Source organism: Sceloporus occidentalis, unplaced genomic scaffold (assembly GCF_023333645.1).
Source record: "Sceloporus occidentalis isolate IW3139 unplaced genomic scaffold, rSceOcc1.0.p SCAF_6, whole genome shotgun sequence".
Taxonomy (NCBI): domain Eukaryota; kingdom Metazoa; phylum Chordata; class Lepidosauria; order Squamata; family Phrynosomatidae; genus Sceloporus; species Sceloporus occidentalis.
This window is the reverse complement of record NW_028316986.1, coordinates 77,105,086-77,123,303: the sequence shown is the minus strand read 5'-3', so window position 1 is coordinate 77,123,303 and position 18,218 is coordinate 77,105,086. Positions and strand designations below refer to the sequence as shown.

The 18,218-nt window shown below is 40.4% G+C and overlaps 1 protein-coding gene across 1 annotated transcript in view; it reads left to right on the top strand.

Moving 5' to 3' along the window:
• SYNJ2 (synaptojanin 2) overlaps positions 1-18,218 on the top strand; it is an 89,605-nt gene that overhangs the window by 67,006 nt on the left and 4,381 nt on the right. Inside the window, exons 19-26 of the mRNA XM_089530124.1 lie at positions 470-688; positions 4,449-4,527; positions 8,406-8,574; positions 9,405-9,578; positions 10,290-10,424; positions 11,676-11,791; positions 12,904-13,012; positions 13,795-14,006. Of these exons, the coding sequence (XP_089386250.1) occupies positions 470-688; positions 4,449-4,527; positions 8,406-8,574; positions 9,405-9,578; positions 10,290-10,424; positions 11,676-11,791; positions 12,904-13,012; positions 13,795-14,006 (1,213 nt within the window). The remainder of the gene's footprint in view (positions 1-469; positions 689-4,448; positions 4,528-8,405; positions 8,575-9,404; positions 9,579-10,289; positions 10,425-11,675; positions 11,792-12,903; positions 13,013-13,794; positions 14,007-18,218) is intronic.

The window sequence follows — 18,218 nt, the reverse complement described above, 5'->3', positions numbered from 1 at the left end:
AGTTTTTAATAAGATGTTTGCTAAAACATGCTGAACTACTCTTCTTTTTTGTGTGGAAACCCACTGTGTGACGTTGAGCAAGTCACATGCTCTCAGCCTCAGGGGAAGGCAATCACAAACCTCTGAACAAATCTTGCCAAGAAAACCTCATGATAGGTTTGCCTTGGGGTCACCATAAGTCAGAAACAACTTGAAGGCACACAACAAGGAAGCTATTCCTATTATTTTCATGTTACTCTGTTAAAGAATGAGTACCCAGGCATGCATCTACTTCATTAACTATGGTATAGCTGTACTACATAAGTGAAGTTGTTTGATATTTTGAGAAACCAGCCAACAAAATATTATGTGTAAAACAGTCCTGAGTGAGCTCAGATGCATTATTTAACTTTTCTTTAATAACATTTTCAAAGTGTTCTTTCAGAGCCTCCTTCATTGTTTTGCTCTCTTCTTCTCTCTCACTGAATAGGCCTGTTTTAGCCATTGTGGAAGTGGAAGTCCAAGAGGTTGATGAAGATTCTCGAGAGAGAATTTTCCAAGAAGTGTCATCCTTCCAGGGTCCTTTAGATGCCACAGTAGTGGTGACACTGCTGGCACCATCCCCTGAAGAGAAAGATGAATTTCCTGAGGACCTGCGAACTGAGCTTATGCAAATTTTTGAGACTTATGGCATTGTTGTGCTTGTCAGGTAAAAAGACTGTTTTCATTGGAGAGAATAGTGGTTTCAAGCCAACCTTTTGCCTTCTCTGAGCTAAGCATCTGCTATTTACAGAAGAAAAGTGGTGGTGGTGGTGGTCATGGTTCCTTTTCATCTATATCCTGAATTTTCCCCAATAATGGATCTCAAGGTGGCTTACAATTTATTAAAATCAGTATGATTTAAACATACAAAAATATTATGAGTAGATATATAGATATATCTACTAAGTTATATGATAACTAAAACAAATTAAATCTATAGAAGTTAAAGCAATTTAATATTAATTAAAATACAGTATTAAAACATGAACAAAATAGCACAGCACACCCTTGGAAGCCCATCAGAGACAATTTCTAAAAGCCTGATGGAACAGGAAAGGTTTTCAATTGCTGGGAGAAAACGAGCAAGGAGGTAGCCATTCTAGCCTTCGTAGGGGGCTCCAAAGCCTGGGAGCTGCCACCAAGAAGGTCCTCTCATTTTGTTCCCAACAAACAAGCTGGAAAAGATAGTGGGATAAAGAAAGGGGCCTGTCCTGAAAATCTTAAACCTCAAACAGGCTCAGATAGGAAGATCGCTATTCCTTTCAACTGACTGGGAACACCTCTGTCTTATCTGGATTAAACAAAGACAGAGGTGCTCCTCATCCTCTAAAAGACAATTGTGAATGAATTAAAAGTCTTTCTGTGAATGGAGGTTTCTCCTGCTCTTAGAGCCAAAAGTTAAGCTATATATGCCAATAAAAACAAAATAATTGAAGAAAGATTGAATTTAGACAGCATTCATTGTTGCAGACATACCAGTGTAACAATATACCAATAATATAGCAAGAGTTAAAAAATATTTCAGCACCTTGATAAAGTATGTGTTATATTTTGAGGCACCATACTTAGGAAATAGCTGGTCACCTTTCTGCCGAAATGGCCCATGCAAGATGGAAGTCACCCATAGAGATCTGGACAGACAAGCTTGACAGATTGCCCTGAAGTGCTACCTTAGGGCAAAAAGAAGCATGCCTTGTCAGTTTTAAAAATGCAAACACCATCTCTTGTATTCTGGCTGTATTTCTGAATTATTGATGTTGAGTAGACTTAACCCTAATTCTAGTAAGGGTGGCTCAAAGCATGGTGTTCCCAGCTGCCAGAAATAAAGAGCTTTTAATGGCATACTCTAATAATAACATTTTGCTGGAGCTATTTGTTTACGTCTCCAGCATAGTCTTAATAGCTTTAGATTACTGTGAATGCTAAGATATGCAGGCAAATTTCTGGACAGGATTTTACAAATAATAATTTTTTAAAAATTGAATAAAAATACATAAAATTTGAATAACACAGTTAACAATAACAAACTACACACAACAATCTACTACAACAACATACTACAAATAACAAAAGAGAAATATGAATTCTAACAGTCTCTTCCACATGCAAATTTCACCCTTGATTTCAACCCCTCTCTAATTACCTATGAATTACCTTTCATCTGTATCTTTAACTCATTTTAATTGATAAAACTAATAACCATCAAATCACCCTCATCCCCCCAAAAAAAATCCATTAACAGTTTCCAGTCTTTCCAAAACCTTGTCAATTGATTGTTTTTGATTAAGATAGACAATTTATCCATCTCCACAAAATCCTTCAATTTAAATAACCAGTCTTCTTTTTTAGGAGATTCAGATTGAGATTCAGAGATTGAACTGTTCTTCCCTGTCTTCCCTCCAATTGTTCATCTATCATTACCAACAGAAAAAGTTTTGGTTCAATTGAATATTAACCATTAAAAAAGATAAAAAAAACTATCTTTTAGTTTTTTCACATATCCAACACATATGATTAAAAAGTCCCTTACTGAATGAGTAAGTGAATAAGTGATGAGTGATAAGTGATGAGAAAGAAAAAGGGAAAAATGGGAAGGAGGAAGAGTGTGGAGATGGAGATAGAGAAGAGGTGAAAGAAGGAGAATGGAAAGTAAATAAGGAGAGTAGAAAGATAGGGAACAAAGAGAGAGTTGATTATAGAAAATAAATGAGAATTTTGGTAAGTTGTAGAGTGAAACTGTAGTAGGTAGTGTTTTTAAAAAAATATGTGATACATGTTATGTGTTATATGATATGCATCAGGAGATTTGAATATGAATATTATGATCTTTGTGTTATGGATGTTAGGAGTTGTATTTTTTCTTTTGTTTTATAATTAATAAGTTAGGTATTTTGAAACAAAATGCAATTTGAAGGTTTTACAAATGATTCAAATAACTATAATAAAGTTCCCAAACATATACAAGGCAACATCCTTATACTCTTTTTATCTGGCCTATATTTTCTCTTTCTTTTTCCTTATTATTATTGGAATTGAGTAGAATTTCCATTTTGGTGGGCTATACAGAAGGAGTGGGAAAACACACCCTTTTATTTTTCATTGCCCTTGCTGATATTGAATGTCTTATCAGTCACTGAATTATGTTAAAAATTGGGTGACAGCTAATGACAGAGAAACACATTTTGATCAGCAATCATCTTTTAAAAGCTGAAGGTGTTCTAAGAAAAATGCTGCCTTTTTAAGTGCTGGCCCAAGATATTTTGCTGCATGAGGCAGAATTATAAATGGTGTCCTCTTCTACTTGCCCAATTCAAAGTGCATAATACCCACAGCCAGCCAAGTTTTTAGAAACATGAAACAAGTGAAAAATACCCTCACAAACTTCTTTCTACATCCCTTGCAGTAAAGCCATGCAAATAATAGAGTAAATAACAATTTGTTTCACTTTCATGAGATCTCAGATCTTCTGCCTGAGGTGGTTAACTCTGGATAATCATAGAATCATAGAGTTGGAAGAGACCACAAGGGCCATCCAGTCCAACCCCCTACCATGCAGGAAATCCCAATGAAAGCATCCCCGACAGATGGCCATCCAGCCTCTGTTTGAAGACCTCCAAAGAAGGAGACTCCACTACACTCCGAGGGAGTGTAGATCCACTTTCTAACAGCCCTTACTGTCAGGAAGTTCCTCCTAATGTTGAGGTAGGGCCTTTCAAAGGTACAGAGGTAGGGTTTTTTTTCTTACCCTAAGCAACGCTGTATATTCTTGTACATACATGAGATGCACAAATACCTAAACCGGGGCAGCATTTACACTGAAGAATTAATTAGGTTTGACTACACTTTAATTGCCATGGCTCAATGCTATAGAATACTGGGATTTGTAGTTTTATGAGATATTTAGCCTTCTCTGTCAGAGAGTGCTGGTTCCACAATAAACAACAAACCCCAGAATTCCAAAGAATGCATCCATGACAGTTAAAGCAGTGTCAAACTGCATTAATTCTGCAGTGTGGCAGCAGCCTGAATGTTACATGAGAAGTATTAAAAGAAAAAGTTTCAGTTTCTTGTGCTTTCTGTCATATGTTTCTGCATAATGGCTGAATTTGTCTAATTTTAAGTGAAGGGAGAGAAAATAAGATTGAAACAATGAAATTATTTTATTACATCAGCTATTTGGTCAGTTGCACATATGCAATCATTCCCTCTGAATGAGCATGAGAAGAAACTTAGTACCATGCATCCAAAACCCAATCTTCCTTCCTTCCTTCCTTCCTTCCTTCCTTCCTTCCTTCCTTCCATCCATCTGTCACTTTATGTATTTGTTTGTTTATTGGAAACAATTGGAGACAATTATGTTTTTTACAAGAGTAAATGCAGAAAGTAAAGCTGATTTACCATCTCTTTTTTCTCTCTGTTCTTGATAGAATCAATGGAGGTGAAATGTTGGTTACATTTGCAGAAAGCAGGTCTGCTCTTCAAGTTCTTGATGTAGATGGTGTCAAGGTAAAAAAACGAAAACATTTATGTACGGAATGCACTATAATGTTCTTTATAGACTCTTGAGTATAATGGTAGCTTTTAACCTGATACCTGGATTTTCAGCAAAAACTAACATTCTCTATTCTCTTTGGCCTGTTACAGACTGCCAAAATAAAGCTGCTTTGGGGGTCTCTTTGGAGGTATGCTATTTAAATGATGCATGGGTCCTAAGGGTCCAGAAGCTGCACCAAAGCCACGATCCATTCCTAAGCACTGGAGTGCAGCTTTGGTGCAGCTTCCGGATTCTTAGGATGCATGCATCATTTAAACAGCATACCTCCAAATAGACCCGAAGCAGCTTTATTTTGGCAGTCTGTAACAGGCCTTTGATTTCACAAAATTTGAGACTTTTTATACAATCACTTCTAATATGGAGATAGTATGTCCCCGGACAACAGCTTCTTTCACTGAAAAATTTAATATATTTATTACAGCAGGGCCCTTTGTAGGGAAGAATCTACATCATTAGATGCTTATACCAAGGCATAAGAGCAATGGCACATTTGGAAGTGTGGGTGCTTTTCATGACACTTCAAGCCACCACTCAAAGCGCCATCCTCTACAACACATAAACTGGAAATTAATTTTTAATCTGTTACATTGCTTAGAATTCTGTGGGTACAGATTAGCATATGCTTAAAATGGAGCTCCAGGTGGGTGGAAATTATTCTTCAAGTTTTGCTACAAGTAGCCCAAGATAGATTTTGTTGCCATTCCTGCCCCAGAACCCAAGCCCCATGTTACTAATCTTTCAAAGGAGCAGTGTGGGTCATTGACACTGGAAATTATACAGTCACCCGTCCCCAGAAACCAGGTTCTGCTTTGGCTTCTTTCTTTATTGGTCATCTAACATTATATGTTACAAGCAATAATTGGTAACCATTCAGCAGCTCTTTGTCAAAAAAACAAAGTTGTCAAAGCATTGACAATGGAAGAACAGATTGCTGAGTTAACCCAAATGTTTGAATTAACATGGGTTGTAAAAGATAAGATAGTAGAAGACTTTTTGAAAGATTGGAAACTGTGTATGGAATTTTTGATCAAATAAGAAATCTAATGTTGTAATAATCTGTGGCTATGGTTACAGTGGGCCCTCCCTTACGTGGGGGATCTGTTCCGGATCCCCCCGCATAAGTGAAAATCTGTCTATGCTCGAGCCCCAAAGGAAATAATGGGGCGCTTGCATGTGGCGGCGCAGCACATTGTTTTACTCCCTGCTTGGCTTCCACATAAGCTGGAAGCCGTGTAAAATGCATCCGCACATGGCGCGGGCGCACTGTATCAGTAAATTAATAAGACTTTTTGGTTGGATCTGTAATGGTAGAACAGTATTTTTTCTCTTATTTTTCTTTCTCTTATAGTCATGATTGAGGGATCAGAGCCCTACTTACTGTGTATTTGTTGTATACCTTTTCCTCTTCTTTTTCTTCTTTTCTTCTTCTTTTTCTTTCATTATCTTTTATTGTTTATTATTTTATTGTGAATTAGACTGTTCATACTAAAAATAAAATTATTCTAAAAATAGTTATCAAAGGAAAAAGGTGAACCCTTTTATCTGTTAGCTGGTAGGAAATGTAGGGCGGATATAAATGATAGATTATTTTAGAGAAGGCGGAGGCGGGAATACAACACTACTTAATGGAAGAATCACATTTAGGTCTTGTTGCTTTTAAACCAAGAGCTGGCAGTCTCTGGATAATTCATCAGAAAATTCATTTTCCACCCCAGAACCTACTGCAGGCCTCATTCCCCCAAATAAAATTGGTTTTAGAAAGTACCCTTTGAGGGGGGGGGAAACAAGGAACAATCTGTGTGTCTTGCTTTAACACAAAACTGTAGCTCCTTGAGGCTTCCAGGCAGTACAGTCGTTCTTTTCCAGGTGAAAGTGCTTCAATTTTCATTGGGGAAGGGGCAGCCAGTCAAGGTCCACATGAGATGTAGGGGCTACCAAATCACATAAGGGTCTTATATTTCCCACTCCCAGTTTGAACACACTGCTGGATTGGGAAGGAGTGTGAGCAATGCAGTTGCAATTTTTGCTGAGTACATATTAGATTGGGCCAGCAAGTAATGTGATGCTTCAGGATTCTGAAAAGTTGTAGGAATATACAGTATATATCTTTTAGAGTGTGGGTAACATAAAGATACACAGAATTGTTGTTTGAAAGTTCAAAGTACTCAGCATTTGGTATTACTATACCTGACATTATATTTATATAACTGGATCTGGGTCCCTATCTTGATTACTAAAAGCTCTTAAAATAAATAGTAGTTCAGCTAGCCAAAAAGCAAGTAGAATATTGGAGTTTTGCGTGCATATATGAGAGAGAATGAGAAATGTCATGGTGTGCTTATTCAAATAAATTATGTGTTCATGCCTTAAATATTTTTTACCATTTTGGCAGTCATACTATACATAACACTAAGTGCTGCTACTAGCAACTTTGCCATCAGGAATTTTCAGTGGAAAATGACCAAGGATTTAAGGGTTGAATCCTCCTTCTTTGATTTGAGCCCCCAGATGCTGTTCACTAGTAACAGAGGGGCAGCAAAGATATGTGCAAATACAGGAATGATGGCTCCCTTGCCTGCCTTGTACATGATTCACAACTGAATTCAGTTGGTGGAAACATGATTCACTTGGTGAAATTCACTTGATGGAAACATGATCAGTTGTGTGGAGTATACTCCATACACAGAAACTTTAAGGACATAAAGTCTGTTCAGCTTAGAAAAACAAAATATTATTGGAGGCTTGTGGCTGAATGTGCTGTTTTAGGAGTGATTCTCAAAATGTCTATCATCTATCTATCTATCTATCTATCTATCTATCTATCTATCTATCTATCTATCATCTATCTATCTATTTATTTGCAGTCTTTCTCCTGGGAAGGGCCCCAAGGATGTTGGTAAAGGTTTCTTATGTTTGCACAGACTATCTAGAGTAGGAGTGGGCAAGGCTTGACTCTTCAAATGTTGTTGGATTCAATTCTATTTAGTCTTGGCTAGCATAATCAATGCTGAAGAATGCTGGAAGCTGCTTCACAACAACATCTGAGGGCCACATTTTGCCCATCTCCCAAACTAGAGAGTACTTGATATATCATAGCAGGGTTTTGTTTTGTTTTTTTAAAAGTCATTTTGTCTTCCAGTGCATGGTGGACCTGAATGCCCACCTCCCATGGTAAAAAATGTTAGTCAAAAATATTACTAAGTAGAAAGAGGCTTAGATGATTGTTTGGAGTCCATTGATGATTTATCTTGATTGCTTGGGATCTTTTAGACCTCAAAAAGCTCATTTAGGAAATGATGAGGGCAAATGGGAGAGCCCTAATGTGAACCTACCACAGGGTTTTTTTTGGCAAGATCTCTTCAGAGGGGATTTGATTTTGCCTTCCTCTGAGGCTGAAAATATGACTTGCCCAAGATCATCCCATGGGTTTCCACAGGTGAGCAGGGATTTGAACTCTGGTCTCCAAAGTCAGTCCAGTGCTCAAACCAATATACCACACTGGCTCTCAATGCCACGTTAATGCCCTATATTAGCATTGTCAGGAACATGAACAAGATATTGGCCTAAGTACACAAACCAACAGACATCTTTTTAAATATCATCACTTGTCATCAGAGTGGGCACCTGAAAAAAATCAAAGACAGTTCAGTTACTGCCATAGTTATCAATCAAGAGTTTCAGCTCTGTTTTTTTAAATATATGCCTGAAGTTTTTTTTTTGTTTTTAGTTTGCTAATGGAATGTCATACGTGTGGAAAATTTACACATATCGGTCTGATTGATCAATCTGGGAAAATAACTCATTCTTTATGTATATGTGTGTGATGCAGATTAAAGGCAAGACTGTGAAGATTTGGCCTAAAACCAAGGACTGGCTAAAGGGCCTGCAGGAGGAGATCACAAGGAAACGAGACAGCATGGCTCCAATGTCTCCCACAGCAAACTCATGTCTACTAGAAGAAAATTTTGATTTCTCAAGTCTAGATTATGAATCAGAAGGTACATAGTGAGAACTGTGGATGAAGCTGTACACACTTGATTTCTGTTTTGCTATGTGTGTGTATGTACTTAATTGGTATCTTGGGAATCAGGAAAATGAAGAGTAAGGTTTTGTTCCATCCTGCAGCTCTTTCAAGATAATTCTATACAGCATGGCTAGTGGCAATGATTACTAAATATTGTGCAAGTTGCAATCCCAAAAACTTACCTTTGTAAGATCTGTATCCCATACATATCTGTCCAGAAGTGAATCCTATTAAGTTCCATGGGACTTACACAAGTAAATGTCTATATCAGTGGTTCCCAACCTTTGGTCCTCCAGATGATTTGGATTTCAGCTCCAATAATTCCTGACTGTTGTCCAAATTTGCTGAGGCTTCTGAGAGATGAAGTCCAAATAAATGGAGGACCAAAGGCTAACTTTCATTCTGACCTGAAATTATTTCAGATATATTCAAAGCACAGGGCTTTCACTGACACTGTATTTCCTGAAGTGGGGCTTGCTGCCACTGCAAGAGGTAGCCACAGCCTAAATTAGACATATGAATTGGGATTTATCCATTGCTTCTGTTAATAAAATGTTTTGGGAGAAGCTTGTTACGGTGGCATCCTGAAGATAGGTAGCAGGACTCATAAGCTCTGATGTTATCTCCATTGCGTAACTAATTTCTTTAGCTGTACTATCTACAGAATAGTACTACCCCAAATCTCTTTTAAACTAATTTCTCTCTTTTTCCAGAAATTGTAATAAGGGTATATAATAAGAACAAAGAACACCTCCTCCTTCTCTCAATTTCCCATCAACAGTTTCATTATGTATTCTGATTTAGGCGATATCCTAGATGATGAAGATGATTATTTGGATGACATGTTACCACAGTATCCTCCTGCAGCAGACTTGGCAGTGGAAGATTTTCTGGATGGGCCTGACTGTGTAATGGTAGCCTCAGTGACACATTCAAACAAATCTTATCCCGCTGGAAGAAAGTTGCATCCATATAAAGGTGATCTTATTAACTTTACAGACAGCAAATATGTATAGCCATAGTGGTCAATATGGACCATTCAAAAGAGTCTGTTGAGACATGCCTTTTTATATGATGATCATATAGAAAGAAGACAGATTATAGGTCTACGTGCATGTGAGGTCAATTCCAATCTTTGCTGAGTTTCGTATTTGTCATCAGATTTTATAGGTCTAGTGGGTCAGTGTTTCTGTGTCTCTCACACTACCTCAGTCTGCTCTTTAGGCTGCTTGAGATAGGCACAGCGATATCTGTGTACGACTGCAAGCATGTTTTATGTTCATTGGATGCACATTTAAACTACAGCCGGTCCTTTTCAGAAAGCTATATATAAATGTGTCTTCAGAACAAGCTGTATAGCTGAAACTCCATGCTAAAGAATGCTAATGAACGTCTAGATCATTTGCCCCATGCGAAAAGAGAATGTGACATTTGATCTGCTGAGTGAATTTCCTATGTGACTCATCCCCATTCCTGGTTAGAAATAACAGAGACTAGTGGTCAAAGCAAGAGCTTAGTTTAATGTATTTGGGCTGAATGTTTGTCACTGAACACCTGGGAAGTTTCCTCATATAGCAAGCAGGTGTCAAAAGTTTTGTTTATTTCCTTTCTGAGTTAGCATCTGTGTTAGCTTTCTCTTCATATGGTTCCATTTTCTGTTGTTGATTTATTTTTGCATATGTCCCTTAGATGATGCTGACCTGGGTGAACTGAAACAAGAGCTAGAAGGAAGTGGGGAGTTTCGTCATCGTTCCCCAAGCAGGTCTCTTTCTGTTCCTGGTAGGCCTCGGCAAACTCAGCCACCACAGCGACCTCCTCCTCCAAGTAAGAGTTTATGTTTTTGCTCTACAAAGCTTCCTCTGTGCTAAAAACAGTGTCCAGATTACTGTACTCTTCTAATCACAGCTTTAAATATGTTCATTTGGAAGTGAGGAAGATTGTGTGTACTCTTGCATGAAAACAGTTCTGCACCCATTCTCATCAAAATTCTGTGCCAAGAAAAGCTGCATTTTCTAGTTGTGCAAAATGTGCAAGTTCATGGCATCATGTTTGTATTACTTAGAAGGGTAAAGAGAAGTGCCCCTGGAAAGCCTATTTCATCTCTGGCATCAATTTCAACAGGCATCTTCTTAACCATAAGGACTAGAGTATGTTTTTTAATAAAATAAATAAGAATGAAGTTGCAGTGTTTGAGAAATTGAATTCACTTTCCCTTACTACATTTTCTGTTCTTCTGTGGAATCACAATGCATAAAGTATTGCAAAAAGAGAATGTTGTGTAGTGGTTTGAGTGTTGGACTAAAACTCTAGAGACCAGGGTTCAAATCCCTACTCAGCCATGCAAACCCACAGGGCATCTTTTGTCAAGTCACACTCTCTCAGCCGCAGAGGAAGGCAAAGGCAAATCCCCTCTGAACAGATCTTGCTCAGAAACCCCTGTGTTAGGTTTGTCTTAGGGTATATCAGAAATGACATGAAGACACACAACATGTGTAAATTTTACACATTAAAAAGTTTGGGAGAAGGAGAAGGGACCAGAATCTTCAACTCTTGTGCCCCCTGAGGGTCGCACCCCACAGTGTGAGAACCATTGTGTTAGCCTTTAAGAGCTTCACTGAATCTTTTTCAAGAATTTATGTTTACTTATATATTCCTGGGATCGAACTCACAACCTTGTGGTTTTTAACCACTGTATAGCCAGGGCTCCTTTTTCCATGCCCTGTCCCAGTCTGGGTACCAAGATTTTGGAAACCATAAGTTGGTAAACTGACCAATATTGAACTATACCATTTTCACTGTGTTGTGTAAACACACTAGAGGCACCAGATACCATCTGATCTGGGAAACTAAGCAGGGGCAGGCCTGGTTAGTACTTGGATTGGGGACTGCCAATGAATACCAGGTGCTCTAGGATATATTTAGGACAAGAGAGTGGCAAACCACCTCTGAGTATTCCTTACTTAAGAAAACCCTATGAAATTAATGACTTGAAGGCATTTTCACTGTTACCTCTAACCTGCACACACTTATCCAGGGAATTTTTTTTAAAAAACATTTGATGCACCTCTTTTGCAGCCGGAGTATCTGTTAAAAAATCCCCATCGGATGGTTGCATCACTTCAGGAGGCCCTCACTCCCTCTCCTCTATCCTACAGACAGCAAAGCTTCTTCCAGGGGCACCACAGCAACCAGTGAGTAGCTTGACACAATTGTCCAAAACATTAAAACAAAAAGCAGTATCTAGGAACAGTGCACCAGTCTAATTAATATATTCAGTCCACTGTTTGTGTAGGAGGTGTTTACATAGATAGGTGGACAAATACCCACATTCCTAGGAAACAGCTTTTTTATTTTTTGAATGAACAAGTGAAGCAATGGATTATGCTTTTACTCTCACTGCTATCAATCTGGCCAAGAGGCAAATTTGCTATGAGTTTTTATAGTTTCCCCTCTTTCACTTCCACCTCTGTCTGGCAAGAATGGTGACAACAGCCTGCCTTATCTATCTAACTCTCCATCAGTCAATGAGGGATGTAATTAACAGGCTGGAAACAATGAAGAGATCCCCCTCAAAACAAGAGTCCCCCCAGAAATTTTCCATCATTCCCCAAGTTTCTAACATTACAGAGTGTGAGGCATTGAATATCATTCACACTTAGAACACTTCTGTTTGCTATGTTCATGTTCTCTTGGTCAATTTGCCTGTCCCTTTTCTTGGATGCTTAAACTGTATTTCTAAATATGTGGCCTTAAGTTTTAAGTTGCTGCTGTGTTAGAAATTTGCAGAATGAAGGAAAAATTCATTTAAGGGGAAGAATTTTTATTGCTACATCCCTGTTGTCTATCTTCTACCTCATATTCAAATAACTTACAAAAAGTTTTTAAAACACTAGACTGCTTAAAACAATACACTGCAATATATTGTAACACTCAGAACTTTCATCACCTAGGGTAAGCATTAGGATTGCTTTCCCCTGTGTTTGTATATGACAGAAGCAATGGGGCTGGTTGAATGTTCCTGGACACTGAATCCCAGAGACATAATGCCACTTCAGTGAAGACCCCAGACTTAAGAAACACCTGTTTGGAAGGTGTAAGGACATGATAGTGTGGGAGAAAGAACTGTGTGAGAGAAGGTATTCCTTCATACAGCAGGAATGAACTTACATTAGTTTGTAACCAATAGGAGAAAGCTAGTCATTCTGTGAAAATATTAAGTCTACCATCATGTGTGTACACACACATGACTGTCTTTTGGGCTCACATTCTCATCTTGTTGTGTTTTGTTTTTAATTCTTGCCAGCCAAAATCACGGACTGGAATTAGTAAACCTTACAACGTCAAACAAATCAAAACCACCACTCCCCAGGAAGCAGAGGAAGCCATTCGATGTCTGATGCAAGCAAAAGGAGGTAAAGCAAATTAAAGAACTACTGTCCTAAGAGCTTTGATGGCAGCTGTTTTTATGCCTTGCATCATGCTTCCATAACTGTGGCAAGTATTTCTCACAGACGTTTTGTCAAATTTGAATTCTGCTGTATATCTTTTCCTGTACAGTGGTGACCTTCAAAACCCATTCTGTTTGCATGATAGTAACACTTGTCTTTGTTTCTAAGATGCCTTGTGTTAGATAAAACATCTGCTTTGAAAGGGCTCCTTTTCATCTCTTACATTTGATCAGGAATGATGAGGTTATAAAAATTGTAATGGGCTAAGTGAAAATAGTTCCTACAATTGAAATGGAAAGTTTAGCCATTAGTAGGTTCCATGGTGTTTTGTATACAAATGGAGGAACAGAATAATTTGGCTTCTGCAGAGGCAGACCCTTGGCCCAGCTAGCCTGTTACTGCCAGCTTCATTCACTGATATCATCTCTCCAGAGTTTCAGAGGAGTTCCTCAGTTCAGCTTGAAGATGTAAGGAATTGAAATGTGTGGGTGGGGGCTTTTCACCATATGGAATATGTGCTCTATTTCAAACAATCAAAGGAAGAACTTTTCAATATGAACAACCTTTGTCCAGACTTGTTTTATAGAAAGTGATCAAGGCTTGCTTATAGCAAGTTTAATAAAGTTCTTCAATTCAGCCAAAGCTGGTTAGTTATAAGCAATGAGTAAAATTTTTGAATATAGCACAGTTCAGGAAATGGTATTCCAATTTACCTGGCCTATAGATTGTCATCTTTTGCATTTCAGTGACACCAGAGGAAGCTGTGGCACCTATTCAAAGAACTCAAAGTGTCACAAAACCTGAAACCTTCCCCAGTGTTTCAAAGCAAGCACCGCTTCACAACCTGCCACCCGCTCCGACACTCGTACCTCAGCGTCCTCCACCCAAAGTTCCAGCTAATAAGAAACTGGTACCCTTGCAAAGAATGGGAGGGAAGTCTGGATGTGCAAGTGCTGGGGTAGGATCTATATATCAGTTTATATTGCTCATGCTTAAAATAGGTATCAAACTCTTTGCATTCAGGTTTTGCAGGTTGCTTGTTGAATGGCTTATGTCTACAGAACCAGAAGGGGAAACTTCCTCTGCAGCTGCTTCCTGACCCCATACATCCTCCAGACTTGGCCCACAGGCCTGAAGATGCACTGGAGTAGGCTTTTGCAGGGCTGGCTCTAGGTATTTGGCTACCCTAGGCAATAAATATTTTGGCAACCCCTTGTAGCCCCTCAAAACGTAGGACAAAATATAGGACACATTGTAGAATGTTCAAGAAAAATGGAGGACACGACCAACTAAAAGCCAAAATATAAATTGATGTTTCTCAGTCATGCTCAAAATGGAGGACATTCTGACATTCTTCCTGGATAGAAGGTTGGGATGTAGCTTTGTGTGGATAAATAAAGAGGAGGAGGAGGAGACAGAGGGAAGGAAGAAGAGGAGGAAGAGAAATAAGAAGGGCCCAGCTGGCCAGCAACAAACCCCAACTCCCAGTACTTGGGGTAGGGGAGCGCGCGCACATGTGTCAGAGAGAGAAAGACTTAGGCTGCATCCACAGCCTAAGAAATAACCCGGTTTGGCACTGCTTTCACTCTTTGTCTCACTCAAGGCTATGGAATTCTGGGAGTTGGAGTATGTTGTGGGGCCCAGGCCCACAACAAACTCCAACTTTCAGGAGGAGTGTGCACGCGCGTGCCACATTAAGAAACTGAGGCTGCATCTGCACTGGAGAAATCATCTGGTTTGGCAGTGCTTTTAAGCATCCTGGCTCAAGGCTATGGCATTCTGGGAGTTGCCATTTGTTGTGGGCCCAACTCCCAGAATTCCATAGCCTAGAGCCAAGAAAGAGTGAAAGCGGTGCCAAACCAGGTTATCTCTCCAGCATGGGTGCAGACAGGAAGGCCCACCAAGAGGGAGGAGGGGAGGAAGAAGAGGAGGAGGAAGAAGAGGACTGCTCCAACAAGCAGCTCCGCCTCCCTGCTTCCGCAAGCAACGCCCAGACAGCCAACTCTGGCACCAGGGGATCATTCTGCCCGGCTCTGGACACACCTTGCCAGCTCCCTTGCCACCCACTGCCCCAGCACCCCTACTGTTTGCTGCCCCTAGGCGACTGCCTAGCTCGCCTATATGGGCGGGCCGGCCCTGGGCTTTTGGGCAATGCCAGGGGCTGCAGAGGGGAGGAAACTTTCACCAGATGTTGGGTAAGATCCAACATGTGCACATAGTTCTGCACACAGTTCCTCTCACTACCCAGTAGCTGACAAGCCTCAGGAGTTATCCACCTACTCTCTCTTACTGGTGGGAGACAGAAGGAGGGGTGTGTGATTCAGAGTGCACCTACCTTTTCCTTCCACCAGGAACTCAACGCAACCAAATCTTCATGGTCTGAACTGCCTCCCCTCCCATTCTATGTGATAAGAAGAAGCAGCAACAGCCTCTCCCAGGACTTGACACTGCCAGGCGTGGGAGGTTTCTGGATGGTATGCAAGGACAAAAGAATAGTCTCAGCTCTCAATCTAGAAAAATAACTTACATGATTTCTTCTCACTTCCTTAGGGAGATGGGATAAAGAACATTTAATCTAGCCTAATTGTCCCTAGCCAAAAGGTGGATGCAGAGGGTGAGCTCTGATGCCACAACTGGAAGGATTAATCTAGCAGTAAATGCATAGTCTCCTTGCAGAGTTTATGCCAATTATAGGAAGGAATCAAGCCTTTCAGATTGTAGCCAACTGCTGCTGTACTATGTGAGCTGGATATCTGCCTACAGCTCTTTTCTTTTTAGCCAGAGCTGAGCTGTACCCTTGTCCCCCACCTGGAGATGATCCATGAAAACTAAGGAGGCTGAGACTGGAGCAGATTAAACTTGGCTCCCAAGAAGCAAGGAATCACAAAGTACTGTCCAGAAAAGGGACTTGTGCACATGGAAGTCAACAACTCTGCTCCCTTTGCAGCCCTATCTCAGTCCCTTCCCCTCCTGATGAAGATGACAAAAAAAAAAGGGGGGGGGTTGAAGCATTTCTGAGAGGAGACTGGACTGCTCCCAGCAAGAAAGGAGGGGAGGATAAGGAAGAGAGGAGCTTCACTCTGCTGTGGCTCAGCTGCTCATTCTGTCTCCTCCACACAGAGAAGCCATGTGACAGGCAAAGCTCAGGCCCAGCCATCCATCCAGGCTTTGCCTTGGCTTCTATCATGTGGCTGCTCCACTGTGGGAAGGAAGTGAACGGAGCAGCTTTCAAACCTTTTCACACACTGTGAGGATATCACAGCCCCTAAGAGTCCATACAATCTAGGTCAAGAACCACTGATGTATTCTACATCAACTACTTGTTGGCAAGTAAAACCTAATAATAATAATAATAATAATAATAATAATAATAATAATAATAATAATATTTATATCCTGCCTCTTCCGCTTTGAGGATCGAGGCGGGTAACAGCAAAGTTAATACAATATACAACAATAAAAACCAACAAGCCCCACAAGACCCCAACCCAACCCTCCCTCCCAACTATAAAATTAAACTGTAAAAGATGGTTAAAAAGTACACAACAATACATCAAAATTAAAAAACAAACCACAAATAAGAAAAATAATAAAAGGAGGGGGATTCAGTTGGTTCTGGACATTATCAATCGGGGAAGGCCTGCCGGAAGAGAAAGGTTTTTGTCGCCTTTTTAAAAGCCTCAAGTGAGGATAATTGGTGAATCTCTTCCGGCAGGTCATTCCAGGTTTTTGGAACGGTGACAAAGAAGGACCTCCGGGAGGTCACCGCCAGTCTGATCTTTCTAGACTGTAAGAGGTTTTCCCCAGAGGATCGGAGTGTATGGGAAGGATTGTATGGGAGGAGCCATTCCTTCAAGTAGACTGGACCCAGGCATGTAGGGCTTTATAGGTGATAACCAACACCTTGTACTGTGCCCGGAAGCTGATAGGCAGCCAATGTAGTGATTTTAAAATAGGTGTAATATGGTTGAACTTGGATTTTACAGTGACTAGTCTGGCTGCCATGTTTTGTATCAATTGGAGCTTCTGGACGTGGCACAAAGGTTGCCCCATGTAGAGCGCATTGCAGAAATCAAGGTGAGAGGTTATTAGAGCATGTACAACCGTTTCTAGGTCCCGTTGCTCCAGGTAGGGACGCAACTGGCGTATCAGCCAAAGCTGATAACAGGCACTCCTGGCTGTCGCATCAATCTGAGAAGACAGTTGAAATGACGAATCCAGGAGCACCCCCAGCTGCGGACACAGTCTTTCAGGAGAAGTGTGACCCCAACTAGAACTGGCAAACTTATCTCCATACCTGGATTGGGATTACCTAGCACGAGTACTTCCATTTTATTTGGATTCAGCTTAAGTCTATTTTCCCTCATCCAATCCATTACCAACTTCAGGCAGTCATTCAGGGGGGAGATGCCCTCCTTGGTCACTGAAACAGTCCGAGACATAGAGAAATAAATTTGGGTGTCATCAGCATACTGATAACACCCCGCCCCATGTCTCCGGATGATCTCACCCAGCGGCTTCATGTCAATGTTAAACAGCATGGGGGATAGAATGGTGCCCTGAGGCTCTCTCATAGACATATAAGGAAAAACATCTTAAGAAGTACACTTCATACTACAGTTGAAAGGAGGGCGACTAAAATGGTGAAAGGTCTGGAAACCTTGCCCTATGAGGAGCGACTCAGAGAGCTGGGGATGTTTAGCCTGGAGAAGAGAAGGTTAAGAGGTGATATAATAGCCCTGTTTAAATATGTGAAAGGATGTCATATTGAGGAGGGAGCAAGCTTGTTTTCTGCTGCTCCAGAGAACAGGACCCGGAACAATGGATGCAAGCTACAGGAAAAGAGATTCCACCTCAACATTAGGAAGAACTTCCTGACAGTAAGGGCTGTTCGACAGTGGAACACACTCCCTCGGAGTGTAGTGAAGTCTCCTTCCTTGGAGGTCTTTAAGCAGAGGCTGGATGGCCACCTGTTGGGGATGCTTTGATTTGGATTTCCTGCATGGCAGGGGGTTGGACTGGATGGCCCTTGCGGTCTCTTCCAACTCTATGATTCTATGAGTTAATTTTCTATAGCAGTGAGGGTTTTTTAAAAATAAAAAGAATAAAAATGGTATTTCTCCCTGCCAATTTGAAAAGGTAGAATCCATGCTACCATCTCAGAGTAGTG